The following is a 15,710-nucleotide window of genomic DNA, read 5'->3' as shown; positions in this document are numbered from 1 at the left end:
GTTAGTCTCAACTCTATGAAATGGAGCTTAATAGTGACTCAGTATCTTGTCTTAAAGGGGTGGAGAGGCCAAGTATTAATTGTATGTCATGGTTTGAATAACCCAGCAGTTATACCAAAATGTGGGGTTATTAAATGCTGTTTATTGCCTGTGTGGCATATACTAGTCAGAGTGTCAGACGAGGACCTGGGAGATTCAGAGATTCCCATGTGCAAGGTTCTTAGATGGTGGTGTGGTGATTGGTGAGTTTTCCAGTTTCCCTCTTCTGAGCAGGAATCATATTTATGTATCTCTAGAACAGGCATCTCCAAACTTCGGCCCTCCAGATGTTTTGGACTACAATTCCCATCTTCCCCGACCACTGGTCCTGTTAGGGACCATGGGAGTTGTAGGCCAAAACATCTCGAGGGCTGCAGTTTGGGGATGCCTGCTCTAGAATGTATTTACTTTCCTGACTGGCTTCTTTTTCTAGCTGTTTTCAAACTTCTGCTCTAGCCTGGGAGAACAAAACTGACCTATAGAGAGGAAAAACTTTTTCCTGTGTTGATACTTGTTACACCAATATTATCACTGTAACTGAAACAAGTTAAAATTTCGTTCTTACATTTTTGCAACATTGTGGTCTTGTAGTATGCATACCAGGTGTTTATTATTGTTTCTCTTTTTTGAAAGTGACTAAAATTTGCTGGTAATCACAGATAATCTGTAGCCAGGGAAGTGCATGGCTCATACTTGAGAGGGTCATCATCTTTGGTGTCTGCCAGTGAATTACTGAAGAGGAAGCAGATAGCATAGCAGACCATGTGCAACTGCCATGCATTCATTCCCTAGTGACACCATAAATGTATCATTCTTGATATATGGCCGCACATTCAACTTAGCTTGCTCACTGCTCCGGAATTTGCTCTGTAGAACTGAATAGTATTTAGATGTGAGGTGTATTCAGTTGTGTGTGATTATTTTTTAAAGGGGTCGCTTCAGAGGCTTAATTTCTTTAGGGGTGGGGTGTAATGCAGAGATTGATTCAGATAAACAAGGGGTGAAATTTGTTGTCAAAATGGGATTATATCTAGATAGGCTTTTAGCGTGCCTCTTGCCATAATTTAAGAAAGGAAGAGCTTCACTGTTTGTTGAGAGCATGGATTCTACTGGGATGGGAATATTTCTGTCATTATGAACCCATCATATGATAAGGTGCCATAGGTTCTGAATTTCCTGGACATAGCCAGCTCATCAATGTTTGTGTCTGGATTTTCACATTTTTAAATATGGCGAATCATATGAAGATTTATCTTTGGTACTGTGGATTGTATCCAGTTCTAACCCTACTCAGAATAGATCTATTGACATTAATGGTCATGGGTATCCTAGGTTGATTAGACAGAATTGTATGGCTGTTGCTTCCCACTCCCACAATAAAGGCTCCCCTTTGTTAGCTGCAGCATGCCAAAGAACTTAATACATTCATGGTGCTCCATTTCCTATAGCTGATAATGGAAAGTATTTGGAGCAGTTATTGGGTCAATTATGTGGGGTTCCCCCCCCCTCCTCCTAAATGAACATTCCATACAATGATGCATGTGGAAAAGATTGTGCCAGACCAGAAAAATCGGCATGGGCTTTGAAAGAAAGATTCCTTTAAGAGCTTTCCTGAAAATCTCATATTGATTTTCCATTGACATTTAGTTTATAGTATTTCCCCTGTGAGAAACATTCACAAATCATTGACTGGTTGGTGTGTGTTCAAAAACTCATGAACTCCTTGCCCAAACTGACATTAAAAAAAAAAGTAAAAGACATTTCAATTAAGTTCCTTTTGAAATAGCTTTGAGAACAATTACGTATATTCCGGCGTATAATATGACTGGGCGTATAAGATGACCCCAACTTTTCCAGTTAAAATATATAGTTTGGGATACACTTGCCATATAAGAAATACGACCTGGCATATAAGACAATCCCCGACTTTTGAGAAGATGTTCCTGGGTTAAATAGTAGTCCTATATGCAGGAATATACAGTACTTGTCTTCTGAATGCTTTGGAATCAAAGTTACGTAAGTAATACTTCATTTAGCAACTGGCTGTGCATAATGTACTAAAAGTTTGTGTGCTAAAAGTTGTCAGCTGTGCACATACAAAAAGCAGAGCAGAAGAGAGGACTGCACTGAGCCTATGCTATCATCACGTTTTTCGAAACTGGGTCTATGAGGGTTTTTATTTAAAGAATGAACTTTATAAAGAAAGAAATCCTCTGCCATGTAGCCACTACACTGGTAAATTAAGAAACAGCCAACTTTTGGAAATCCTGAAATAAGACTTTGTTGAAGACACCCATTATAATATCTTATGGATGCTGCAGTTTGATTTCCAATCCATGCATGTGTAGACAATTATCCTAAATCCTTTTTATGTTCATTTCTTTTCTTTTAATTAAAAAAATTGGTGGCTAGCTGCAGAAATGGTTATGTAGGCAAGGGAGGACATTGGTGTCTGAATGCAGAAATTCTTTTGCAAGTTGGCTGGGGATTTAAGAATAATAATAGAATGGGCCTTTGGATGTGCATTCAAATTTACTTCCCATTCATAGGTAGTGGGTTTAAAAAACAAAAACCAGGAACTTACCTGTGCATTAAGGTCAGCCTCTGGCACCCTGCTTTTTATCATCAAAGACCTTATTTTTAATAAATGCATTAAAATACCCCCTTGACAATTTTCAAAAAGTATCTGCGTTCAGCAGATTTATTTTTCCCTAACCTAGTGTGAGACCTGAGGGGAAGCTTCATATGTCTGTCTCCTTCTCTTGATACACTTTTTCCACTTCTATAAATGAGATTTGTATTTTAAGTGCCAGAAATGATCAGGAGATTATATAGTCTTCCTGTGACTTTTGCACTGCGGGTGTAGTTCATTGTCTTGCTGAAACGTTCCATTGTCCAGCAATAGGGGGATTTGCAGTGAGAATATTTTTTCCCCATCTGCTTTTTGAACTTCAATAGCAACAAATCCTGGAGAAGATGTTTTATGAATGATTTACCTCCAGATTGTAAAATGAAAAAAGAAAGAAATCCTTCTTCTCTTCCTGCCTCCAGTATCTCACAAATCCTGCGTGATAAACTTGTTACAGTCAACGCACTATTCCAGTCTCTAATTTGCATTCCATTCATTTTCTAAAATGTGGCTTCAAAAATGCATTATTGTACCACATGTGGGAACTTGCTCTCCTTGTTTTAAAGCCTTGCTTTTTGAAATCAGAAACCTGAATTGATGGGCAACAGTAGTAATTCACAGCTGTTACTTCTGCTCATATGCCTATGGCTCATAAAACTGGAAGGAGTCTAAACTTCTGTCTAGTTCAATGTCACTGCAGTAGCACAAGCCTGAACTGTATCCTACAGATGCTCATCTAGGGAAAGAGAATGGAAATACAATTCTAGCCCTGTTCAACCTATGCCACTGGGTAAGGAAATTTCTGTGGTAATAATTTTCACTTTTAATTTAACTAAACAGAATTGAGGACACTTCCAGTGGCATCACAATGGGGGGCAGGGGGTGCCCTGGGTGCCAAGAAGGCACCCCGCGAGGGCTCGCAGCGGCGCAAGCAGCCACCATGCCATCACGCCGCATATGGAGGATCCTCCATTTGCGGCTGTAGCCGCGAGCAGAGGATCCCGGTGCCAGCAGCAAACTGCTTTGTACAGCGCATATGCAGCATCGCATGCATTCGCTGTACGTAACAACAATGCACATGCGCTGTACATAGTGGTTTGCCTCCAGCGCCGCTCAAGAGCCGTATGGATGGAGGTGGGATCTCTCCGTCACCGCTATGTACTGTGCATGTGCGGCATCACTACATACGGTGCATGTGCTGTACATAGCGACACTGCACATGCGCTGTACATAGCAGTTTGCCGCCCCAGGTGTCACGAGGCCTTTGTTCACCCCTGAACACATCCCTGCCCTCCAAAACAGTCTCAGAAATGTATTGAGCTAAGCCACAAAATATGTATAGAAACTGGACCAGGACATCCTCAAGTGCCATCCATATTGATTCAGGAACTATAATCAATCAATCACTATTTATTATGGTCAATGACCGCACACACATATAAAACATAAAAAGGAAAAACATTCAGAGATGCAATCTAAAATATATAATAGAATTATAGACTAATAAAATTTACCATCCTTAAACCATGATATAGGAATGATTGAATAAAAATAGCACTACATCAGAGGATTAACTATAACAAATAATGACTCTGATTCTTCTCTGGCTCTTTCATAAAATAATATGGGTGCTATTAATTAGGGTGGACCGAATCTTAATGGCTTTAGTGCAGAATTTAGCTACCTTGGCTGTTACATTTGAGTTAGAGTCCAAGAGAAGCCATTTCATATAGAAACTATCCAATCGTCCTGGGAGATCAGCCAATGTCATATAAATAAGATCATTTCGTAGGTCGCCATAGAAATGGCATCGCAAAAGCACGTGCTCAATGGTCTCTACCTCACCGGACTCACACGGGCAAAGTCTCTCGCCCAGTGGAACCAGACTAAATTTCCCTTGCAAAATGGCAGATGGCATACAGCGATTTCGGGCCAGGGTAAACGCTCTTCTATGCGAAGGTATCTCAAGATGAGCTAAATATCTAGCTGGGAGGGACAAATGCCTCTGTTCCTCCTGGATCAGAAAATGAGGAACATTGCTCAAATCATTCTGTCTCTCGCTATCTATCACAGGAACTATAACTGTTTCCAGAGAACCCTTCTGCACCGAGCTACTTTTTTTGTGTAAGTCTTTTTTTAAAAAAAATAAAAAAAACCAACAACTTCATTTTCTAATGTATATAAAGCAGAGAGAACAATTATAACAACAAGATGGCAATTAAAGGATGAAAAGCTAAACTATAACATAAAAACATAGACTGAGTAGTTGTACATGAGTTAAAATTACATGAGTTAAAATAACAGAGTCCAAGTAAAGACTACTAACTTTATCTGATGAAAAGGTTGTTTGGGCAAGGGGACAGGATTGGCAAACAAGAGACAATTAACCATGGCCCTCTCAGTTATGAAAGCTACACTACACTCCCATTTAAAATGCCAGTTTAAATATGTGTGGATCATTTACAGCTGGCAACTCTGAACAGGTATTTGCGGTTTAAAATCCTTTAAGAAATAAAGCTTGAATCTGTCCTCGGTGAGTGGACAATTCAGTTGGCCACGTTCTTGCTATTTAGAGAAGCAAAGAGCTTATTTACTTTTGGATTCTTCAGTGACATTTTTCAGGCTCACCTCATTGTTCAGGTGCATTCCAGAAATTCCTCCATGGATTGGACTAATGGTTTTGATTTGAAATTACAGGTCTGTGTAATTCGGCCGACAGCTGGATGATTGTTCCTAATATCAAGCAAAACCACTACACGGTGCATGGCCTGCAGAGTGGCACCAAGTACATATTTGTTGTTAAGGCCATTAATCAGGCTGGCAGCCGAAACAGTGAGCCAGGAAAGCTGAAGACAAACAGTGAGTAATGTTTCATCCACCCCTCCGTGCACTTTGTTTCCCCCTCATCTCAGTTCCACTCAGCCTGACACTTCAGAAAGATACAGAAGACCTCATATTTTTAGCACTTTCTTCAATTGTGGGCCATTTGTTTCATTTGACAGGCATGGCTGCTAATGTCCTTCAGCCTCTGCATTCATTTAAGGAAGCTAATTTAGGCTGCCCTCCTATAAAGCCCAAATTTACTCAGTAGAACTTACTTTTGAGTAGACATGCACATCACTGTCCATCACACTTCACTGTGTGGAGGAATGAAGAGGGTTTCAGATGTCAACCAAAGTCTTCAAGTAGTCCTATCCAGAACGAGTCAACCCTGGAGGCATGAAAAATAATGGTTACTTCTTTGTGAATAGCAGACAGTTTCAAACACTCCACTTTAGTGTCCCAAGAAGCAAAGCAAAGATGTGCAGATGCAACACAGATGCAATTCATGATTATGAATGCGCAGCCACCAAGGGCAAAGAAAATCCTGTTTCTTCTGCAGCACTGGCCCTAAGCATAGTCCTTGGTTTTACACTCAAAAAGGAGCAATAGCAGTCATTTATTTAAACACAAGGACATCACTCACAGATCACCAGCAGCTAAATCTAATCTTGTGCAATAAACAGTCTTCAGGGTGCAGCACTCATTCAGTCTTTTCTCTTGCTACAAATCAAGGCCAGCCATTTAAACTGGATCCCAAGTCTGCCCACAGGAAGCTGAAAGTATCTCATGACAACTTGACAGTGGAGCGTGATGAAACCTCTTCTAAAAAGAGCCACACACCTGAGCGCTTTACCAGCCAAGGGAGCTACGGGGTAGCGGGCAATGTATTTATTGACAGTGGACGGCATTACTGGGAGGTGGTTATCAGCGGGAGCACATGGTAAGTACAACGCATGTTTTCCTTCATTTTTGTAATTAATAGAAGCTCAAGATTGACTGCATTTTCTTAAGCGAAGAAATAACTATGGTAGGAAAATAATAATAAACATTAAACCATTATTTAATCTCCCTGCCTGCCCCCAAAATCGTTGGTGGTTATCAGAAAACGTAATAAGTAATATTCAGCACCTAAAAGACTATACTTGACCAAAGGTAACTGCAAAACCATCTCTGTCCATAGACTCCCAGCTTATTCTGGCATGGCCTGCAAAGACAAGGGTGGATCAGGCTTCTACCTCAAACAGATTCTGGACTGGAACAGCAGTGGAGATTGCTCTACAGCTTATTATCTGGAAGGTCCTGGCCCCATTCCAGAAGCACATGGATTTAAATGTTCCTGATTGCGCTGCACCCACATCATACACCTGGACGCCCATGACACTCCAAGCATGTAGTTGCCAATGCAACTGCATACATCTCCCTATAGTTGCAACAAATGCTTTGCATCTCATTTCCTGGCCAGGAATCATGGGATTTGTGGTCCAGTGGGAGATCTGGGTGCAAAGATATGTTGTTTGCCTCCTATCAGCCAACTTCTTTAAGATAGCAGAGACCCTCCACCACCTAGTATCTCCCCACTCCCTTCCCTGAGATAAGTCTTCATTGCAATCCTTGGGGTAGGAGGGCTAGTGCCCTGAAGAATTTGTGAGCCAAGCAGCATGCTGTCTGGCCATCGCTGGTTTCTAAGGAGGATCACAAAATATTACCAGGAAAACAAATATCCTATGCAATTGCATTGTTACAGCAAATAATTTTGGGGGCAGTAAGATGTGCATGACCTGTCTTTCAGATTGTAAGGAAGAACATTAATTAAATACGTGTTGATGTTTTGGTTAGCCTTCAGCTCATGAGAGTACGAAAGGCACAAACAGAAAGAGGCATGCATGTTACTGCAGAGCACAGTAGGTTAAAGTGCATAAGACTGCATGAAATGGAGAGTGCATTTTCTCAAAGCTCATTTGTTTTGCAGGTATGCCATTGGCATTTCTTATAAGTCGGCACCAAAACACGAATGGATCGGGAAGAATTCTGCCTCTTGGGTTCTTTGCCGCTGTAATAATACATGGGTGGTGAGGCATAACAGCAAAGAAATTCAGATAGAGCCTGCACCCCACCTTCGCCGTGTTGGGATTTTGTTGGACTATGACAATGGTTCCTTGGCCTTTTATGATGCTTTGAACTCCCTGCATCTTTACACATTTGACATTACATTTGCACAGCCTGTGTGCCCAACGTTCACTGTCTGGAATAAGTGTTTGACAATAATAACGGGGCTTCCCATCCCAGACCACTTAGATTCCACTGAGCATATGCCATGATTGTTGCCCAACAGAGATGGATGATGAATGTCCAGTATCCCTCATGTATACTTCCCACCGAATTATGACTGGAAAAAATATATTAGCAGAAATGCATTTCATACAAAAGCGACCCTAAATGCTTCAAGCCAGGACTGAGAATAATGGGATGACCTCTTCAGTCTTTACTGTTTGTTTTGTATTGAAGACAAGAGAAGGCTTTAATAATTTCTCAGAATGCTTTTGTATTTAGTCTCTTTCAGGAAAATTTATAAATTATTTATATATTAAAAGAAAGAAAGAAAAGGAACCCTAATTTGGATATTTGCATTTGGGCACCTCATAAGAATGACTTGGTTTTGCACATTAAGGGCTCTATCACAAAGATTTTATTAGCCATTCCCCGTATTTTGATTTTATAAAAGAGAGAACAAGTTGGAATTATTTGAGAGGAAGGATGCACTACGAATGGCTTCCGTTTTCCCCCCCTACGGTACTTTCGTAGGTGCCACTTTTATGACATGAAACACCTCTTCACTTGGAGCACATTAACTTCTACATCAAGAAATGTCAGCATTCTAAATCAACCAGCAGTCAAAGTTATGGATCGCGATTTCCTTTCCTACTGATGTTTCACCTTTGTCACTTTTTAAGGATATGTGTACATTTGATTCTTTTTTGTCTCAGATAACCAGGACAGTCGAGAGAGGTCTGGCTGCATTTTAAGTATGTATATATATATATAAGTACCACTTGAAGGTCAAGTTCTGGTGGTACTGATGTGGATTCACATCATTTGAAAGGTACCGGGAGCACCCACATATACAGTGCTGCAGATGGGCTATGTACACCTGATTAAAAACTTAAATGTGAGCATTTTGTTTTATTATGTTATATAGTGTATCAATAAAAATAGCAGAGGTATCTGTTTGTAAACAGTGCCAGGAAAGAAAGAGGCTGCACTTGGGTGTATCATTGCGTTGGATGCTTGAAGGGGCCTAGGGCTCTGTCTACTCCTGCTATACATTGAGCAGCAATGTCACAGGAGTCACATTGCCAGGGCTTATTTGAATGTAGTGGAAATGAAATCACATATTTTTTCTGACCCTGTGCTTTTTCTCCTCCTGCTTTTCCACCTGTACTAAAACACACACACACACAATTCAGTGTGTAACTTCCCTTTCTTCAGTACCCCATCCATCTGCTCCACTGTCGTGGGTCTTCAGTTAAATGGATATGGGGGCATAAAAGCCTTGTCCATTTCAATAGCCGTATAGATGTTTGTGTAAAAACATGTACATGCACGTCAGCACAGGTAAGCATGGTAATTTAAAAAAAAATAGCAAGGCATGTATAAAAATCGACAAAGCTTTTCTCGTGCGGGGAAGATGAAAGATATGCTTTCTCTATAACACATCCATCCACAGGTGGGATGACACAAACACAAGAAGACTGAGTGTGATTTTAAATGGAAGTTCCTGACTGGGCATCAACTGATTTAAACACCTCACATGAGAACATTTAAAAGTCAATTTCTGTTTCTTATACAGGCACCCCTAACATTACTCCAAAATGATTTATGTGGCACATGTGAAATCAATTCGAGGAGTGTTTCGTTTTTAAAAATAGTCTGGGTAACAGGGCAGAGAATAAAAGGTTTGAAGCAAGACCTCATTTAAAGCGATAGGCAAATAAAAATAAGATATGATGTTCATCATTTCCCTAATCTAATGTTCTTGGTAAAATGCTGTAATGCTTGGAATTCTCTGCAGATCTTTGTAGAAATGTGAAGAACATTAGTCTGTGCGCTAATCTCTGTGTTGGGGGGAGTGTCAGAAAGTGCATATTACTTCACTTCACTGCATCTACAGACATTAAACTAATTAAGACTGCTATCCTATGCCCATCTGGTAGCGAGTCCCAGTGAACTCAAGAGGACTTATTGTATAAGAACATGGGTATATGCTGTAAAAATAGTTTGCATTGGTATCTTTTACAATGAAGCCATAATTAAGTTTTAACTTTAGGATTTTTTTTTTTAAAGAAACATGGCCCACTTTTAATGGCAATTGTACATTGTACAGTGAGATTCATATTGCAGCACTACATTTAAACAATTACATTCGTTTAACGAAACTTTGTATGAAATTAGTGTGTCATGTAGCAATGTCTATTGCACAGATCAGCTAGCTACAAATTTAGGCTCGTGTGTGTGTGTGTGTGTGTGTGTGTGTGTGTGTGTGTGTTAAGTTCAAATGTAGGTGGAAGAGAAACTCTTAATGGCATCATTTGAACTGCTATGGGAAGAATTCATCAAACCAGCTGTTTCTATGCATTCAAAAATCCAAATAAATATCCAGGGCTTGCACAAACAGCTCCTTAAAAGACATTTCATCTTGAATATCTGGTCTGAAGAGTTCAGTGTTTTACTAAGGGCTTTCCCCATGCAGCCAGACTTGTTGGACTGAGGTGAAGGGGCCATGCATGCAGACTTGGTTGGGATGAGGCTGATCATGCTCTCTCAAGGTTGCAATCCTTAAAAAAAAAAAACCATTTACTGGGTTGTAAGCCACTGAACACAGTAGGATTTGCTTCTAAGCAACATGCATATTGCTGTTGCACTGAACAGCATCTGTTTTAAATTGATTCCCAAGGTTCTACGGCACTTTGTGAACTCTATGCAAAAAAGCCAAAGGAAAGAGAATGCCAGATGTAAATAAAACTGGGAACTTGAATAGGGTGTGTTAGGCCTGAGCTTAGCTTACGAGCCCCCCCCCCTTTTCTTTTCTTTTGCTTCCTGAAACTGTAAAAAGCCTGCCTCACTGAAAATAATGCAGAGGTTCCACATTCCTATTTAACAATATATTGTAGAGAGTGGAACAATAGTTCCTTCCCCCAAAGAATGTCTCTTCTGTTTTAGTAAACCCGACAGTTTCCCCCCGCCCCCAACACCATTATTGCAACTGGAAAACAGGATCTAACTTCCCGAACTAAATTATTAAACTTTGAAGGGAACAGAGAAGGCTAGAGATTATATTCCTTCATGCAGACTGAGCAACTGCTGCTAACTCCACTGCCGTTAGCCTAGGAAAAACCAAGGCTGTCTACTGCTGTTGTATATGCTATTCCCTTGTCACTTGGGAGGCTGAATGTGCTGTTCTTTGGACGTTGTCCATCGCTAACTAATACCCCATACGGACATTATCATGTTTGTGAGCAAGATACAGTAAATGGTGTGCGTCTTCTATGCAGGTATGTTTAAGGTGACCAAGTTCCTGACTGTTTTTTCCACAAGGAGGGTAGCTGTGGTAGAGATGTGACCACTCATTCCCTCCCCCCTTTAATCCCCCAAGAAGGGATAATTTTATTATGCTGCGGGAATGTCTTTCAGCTCTCTACTCCTGTCATGTGCATGACAGTGGTATTAATAAAAATGTCTTTGTGAGAGAGCACTTTATGAGAGGGCAAAAAGGGGTGAAATGCTGTGAGAGACAGCTCACAATTAGATGGCAGGTGGAAGCTTGCATCTCCTCAATAGCTGGGTGTCTTGCCTGCCCGCCCTCCCTCCCTCCCTCCCCTGGTCATAAGCAAGCCTGCACAGATGAATCCATCTGTTGCTTTCTTGCCTGAGCCTACCCTGCATTCCTAAAATCAATGCTTGGGGATGTGTTTGAAATCCTAAACTGCACAAAACCAGTGGGGTAGGAATGCCTGTTCCCCCGAGGGCTTGAGTTCCGTCTCGCTCAAGCCGGGATTCCAGCCGCCCTTGCTTCAAAGCAATTATTCTTGATTTACATTGGTGTAAGTAGGGAAGGGGCCCAGACTGCTCATCTTGACATTCCAAAAACTAAAAATCCACGTAAACATAAGCCCCACTCTGCAATATGAACACCAGCATTCCCCTCCAAATAGCATCTGCTTATCAATTGTTCATTTTGCTTTTTAAAAACAAGAACAAAAAAAACAACCACCAGAGCTAATGCATGGCTAAGCAAGCTTGCTGTGTGGGCTGCAAGCAGTTCCCCTAAATGCCAAAGATTTGGGAATGCTCAGTGGTTAGCTATGAGGGAATGACACGCATCGGTCTCTGAACCACTCTCCTCTTTACGGATTGTTGTTGTCTCATCCGACAAGAGGTAAATTTTGCTCTCCAGTCACGCATCCTGGTAGAACAGAGTGAGAAGGGGATTCTCCATTCAAGTTGATTTCCCACCACCGAATTGCAGCTCTGTTCCTCTTCCCCCATACATGAATATAGGTAAAGAAAAGGACGGAAGCTGGGGAGATTTGTCCATGGAAAAGTGCATCTGGCCCTCCTGTGCCAATGTTCTGAGATACAGCCCTATGAGAAAAGCTAACCAACAAACTGAAACTAACATGGGGACAAGAAAGAGAGGATGCCTTCACCCTGGGTATGGCTTCACATAAACAGCCCAACAAGACAGCAACATGAACACTCCAACAGCATACAAATTGATATGGCTAATCTGACCCAACAACCCCCCATACCCCCCCCTCACACACAAACAAAATTCACTGCAATCAACTAAATACAACTAACCATGCTCCGGGCTCTCCAACCCATGGCACAGCAAACAAAGCAAAACAGATAAATATAAAGAACAGATTCCTGCAACGCTGACACGAAAACTCTGCACATACACTAAGCAAAAGAATGAGAAATCATTACACCCTTCTTTCTCCCTCCCCCCATCTCACAATGTCTATGACATCAATGCTTCACACCAAATGTAACTGACCAGTAGAAAGGACTATGAATTGAAGACAGAGATGCATGTACTCTTGTTACCTATGAAAATCCATTAATAAGAACCACCTTTAAAAAAAAGCCTTATGAAAATACAGCATTTTAGTGCAAATTACTCCTAAGATTTACTCCAAATTTGATTAACATGCCCCCCCTTTTTACAAAGAAATTTCTCCTAACATAAATAATTTGTTTACCGGTATGTTATCTTAACTGACATATGCATTTTATGTTACCCCCACTTTCCTAAAAGTGACTGAGGAGTTCTCTGCCGAAAGCCGCCCACATTGCATTTATGGGAATATCCGTGACTGGGCGAAAGCACAATAAAAGTTTGTTTTTGTGTATATTTCTTGATTCTTCCATTTCAGAAAGGAATTTCCCAAAGCAATTGAGAGTCTTTTGAGATCGATGACACTATGTATGATCTGCAAGAACTTAGCAACAGGGTGGGCAGAGTGCGAATGAATGGAACATTCTCATTGCTACAGACACCAAGACACCACCCCTATTGTGGCACAAACTGAACCTCAATGTAAATCGTACAAATGCATTTTTAAAACATTGTAAAAACTAATCCTGGTAGGCAGAGCTTTTTATTATTATTAAGGGGGAGAAATACTGTTCATTTTTATTTAAATGAACAATGCAAGATGGCACTTGTCAGCTAAAGTAACAGAATTCATTTGATACAGGGATTTGGAAATAATTCTGTAGATTCTTGCACAGGGTGTCTCCTTTTATGTGTGTTCTCATGCATTAATGAATTCTATAATCACCGAACCAAATTGCCTTTTTTGTGGGGAGGGAGGGGATTTGAATGGGATCCTGAGGTCCCAACTGCTTGTATCCATTAGAGATCACATGGCATTTTTAAAGAACAGCAGAGAAGCAGCCCCACTGTTCTGGCTCAATGACTGATTTCATAATTGTACCCCAAAGGTCTGCAGACAGGTCCCTATATGCTTTATAGAAAGCCCTGGGCTGAAGAGGTCATCTTCTCACCAGGCCTCTTTCACTTCCCTTGGCAAGATCTGCAAGAACTTAGCAACAGGGTGGGCTGAGTGCGAATGAATGGAACATTCTAGGCCCTGCTCGAAAGCACTCAGTGTGAACTGCCTTTGCCAAATCTTGCCAAATTGAATAGTTCCACTTTGTGGGAAAGCCTCACCACCTCACGGAGATCTGGACTTCTTCCAATCCCTATATTCAGATGGAGGGCAGCAGACACTTTGCTATGAGAGGAGACCTTCCAAGCGTCCCTATTTTCCAGGGACAGTCCTGGGTTCACAGAAGCCGCCATCGTTTCTGATTTGATCCTGGAATGTCCAGCTTTTCCTTAGGATGTCCCTATTTTTATCACAGAAATTTTAGTGTGTGTGGAGTTATGCTACCCCCAAGCCAAGGAAGTAAGTAACTATACACCCTTTAGAAGACATCTGAAGGCAACCCTTATTGGGAAGTTTTTAATAGTTTGATGTTTTATTATGTTTTTATATGTGTTGGAAGATGCCCAGAGTGGCTGGGGCAACCCTGCCAGATGTATGGGGTATTATTATTAATTTATTTTTATTCAAGACGTTCCTAGTTTCATCAAAGGAATGTTGGAGGGTATGTGAGAAGCAATGAGGTGTAGTAGCCCCAGAGACTCAAATCTCTGTTCAGCCATGAAGTTCACTGGTTAACCCTTGGACCAATCACTAACTCTCAGCCTGACCTACCTCACGGGGTTGTTATGAAGTGAAACTCTTCCTCATAACCAAAACAGAATCATTCGGGTTAGTCTGTGGCCAGGAAAATGTGCTCTATATGATCAGAGTCACTTACTCCATATGTTCCAGCAAGGCAAATTGTGGCTCTGAAATAGATTATGAGGCTAGCCCTGGGGTCAAATCAAACCCTACCCTCTGTGTTGTCTTGAACCCTCCTGACACCATCCTTGGCAAACGTCAGAAATAGCTTTTGGGAGGGGCTCACATAACTATCCTAGCGTGTCTTTTGAGAATGCAGCCAGCATTCACCTAGTCAACCTTTCTGAATTAACCAATCACCATTGATTAATGCAAGTGTCTCCCACAGATTAAATCTGCTGGGGGGAAATTCAAATAGCTGCACCATTATATCAACCTGACAGTAAGTGCCTGATGTGTTTTGTACAAAGATGATTACTAGACCAAAGCCAGACACAGCTTTGGGCAGGGCTGGGAAGTTTCTTATTTCCCCATCATTATATGCTAGTCAGTGTCAATGTAATAGTGGGCCTGGTTTCATATTGCTTGAGGTAGTAGCTATAAAGTGGTGCTCTGACCTCCTTTGGGCAGTCTCTCCTCATGATCTCAATTGTTAGGAGACAGTGGAGCTGCGCACTGTTGCCTCACACACACTTGTGTCCCATGCCAACTCTCCCTGCCCATGTTTTACACAGAGGAAAAGCCCACAGAATCCCCATAGGCTGCTCCTGTAAGCCAGAATTCTGCACGTTCTGCTCATGAAGGAGGCCTGGGGGCATCTGGTAGGTGTCTCCACCATCTCAGGCATCCCTCCTCCAACACAGGAGCAGCAGTGGAAGAGTTGGCGCAATACACAACTGAAGAGTCGACTTCAGAAAACTTAGGGAAACTGGGTGAGATCCCATGGACAGAAATACTAAAAGTTCATGATAGTTGGGAGTTTGTTAAAAGGGAGATATTAAAAGCACTTCAGGCAATACCAATGAGACGGAAACATGGAAGGTGCCTAAAGAAGCCAGGGTAGCTATCTAAAGAACTTTTCACTGAGTTAAGATTTAAAAGGGATATGTACAAAAAAATGGGAAAAGGGGGAAATCACTAGAGAGGAATTCAAACATAGCCAGCACATGTAGAGACAAAGTCAGAAAAGCTAAAGCACAGAATGAACCCGGGCTTGCTAGAGAGGTTAAAAGCAACAAAAAGGGCTTTTATGGGTATGTCCGTAGCAAAAGGAAGAACAAGGAAACAGTGGGGTCACTTAGAGGAGAAGATGGTGAAATGCAAACAGGGGACAGAGAAAGGGCAGAACTCCTCAATGCCTTCTTTGCCTCAGTCTTCTCCAAAAAAGAAAACAATGCCCGACCTGAAGAATATGGAACAGATGATTCAGCAGGGGAAACACAGCCCAGAATAAGTGAGGAGGT

General features: G+C 41.4%; 1 protein-coding gene across 4 annotated transcripts in view; it reads left to right on the top strand.

Moving 5' to 3' along the window:
* MID1 (midline 1) overlaps window positions 1–9,808 on the top strand; it is a 196,645-nt gene extending 186,837 nt beyond the window's left edge. For all 4 annotated transcript variants that reach the window (XM_035114514.2, XM_035114515.2, XM_035114511.2 and 1 more), the window contains exons 8-10: window positions 5,366–5,527; window positions 6,224–6,431; window positions 7,461–9,808. In XM_035114514.2, coding sequence (XP_034970405.1) covers window positions 5,366–5,527; window positions 6,224–6,431; window positions 7,461–7,809 — 719 coding nt within the window. In that variant the 3' untranslated portion in view covers window positions 7,810–9,808. The remainder of the gene's footprint in view (window positions 1–5,365; window positions 5,528–6,223; window positions 6,432–7,460) is intronic.
* Window positions 9,809–15,710: the final 5,902 nt, after the last annotated feature.

This window comes from Zootoca vivipara, chromosome 4 (assembly GCF_963506605.1).
Source record: "Zootoca vivipara chromosome 4, rZooViv1.1, whole genome shotgun sequence".
NCBI classification, from domain to species: domain Eukaryota; kingdom Metazoa; phylum Chordata; class Lepidosauria; order Squamata; family Lacertidae; genus Zootoca; species Zootoca vivipara.
The sequence above is the reverse complement of the archived record's forward strand: the minus strand, read 5'-3'. Positions and strand labels throughout refer to the sequence as shown.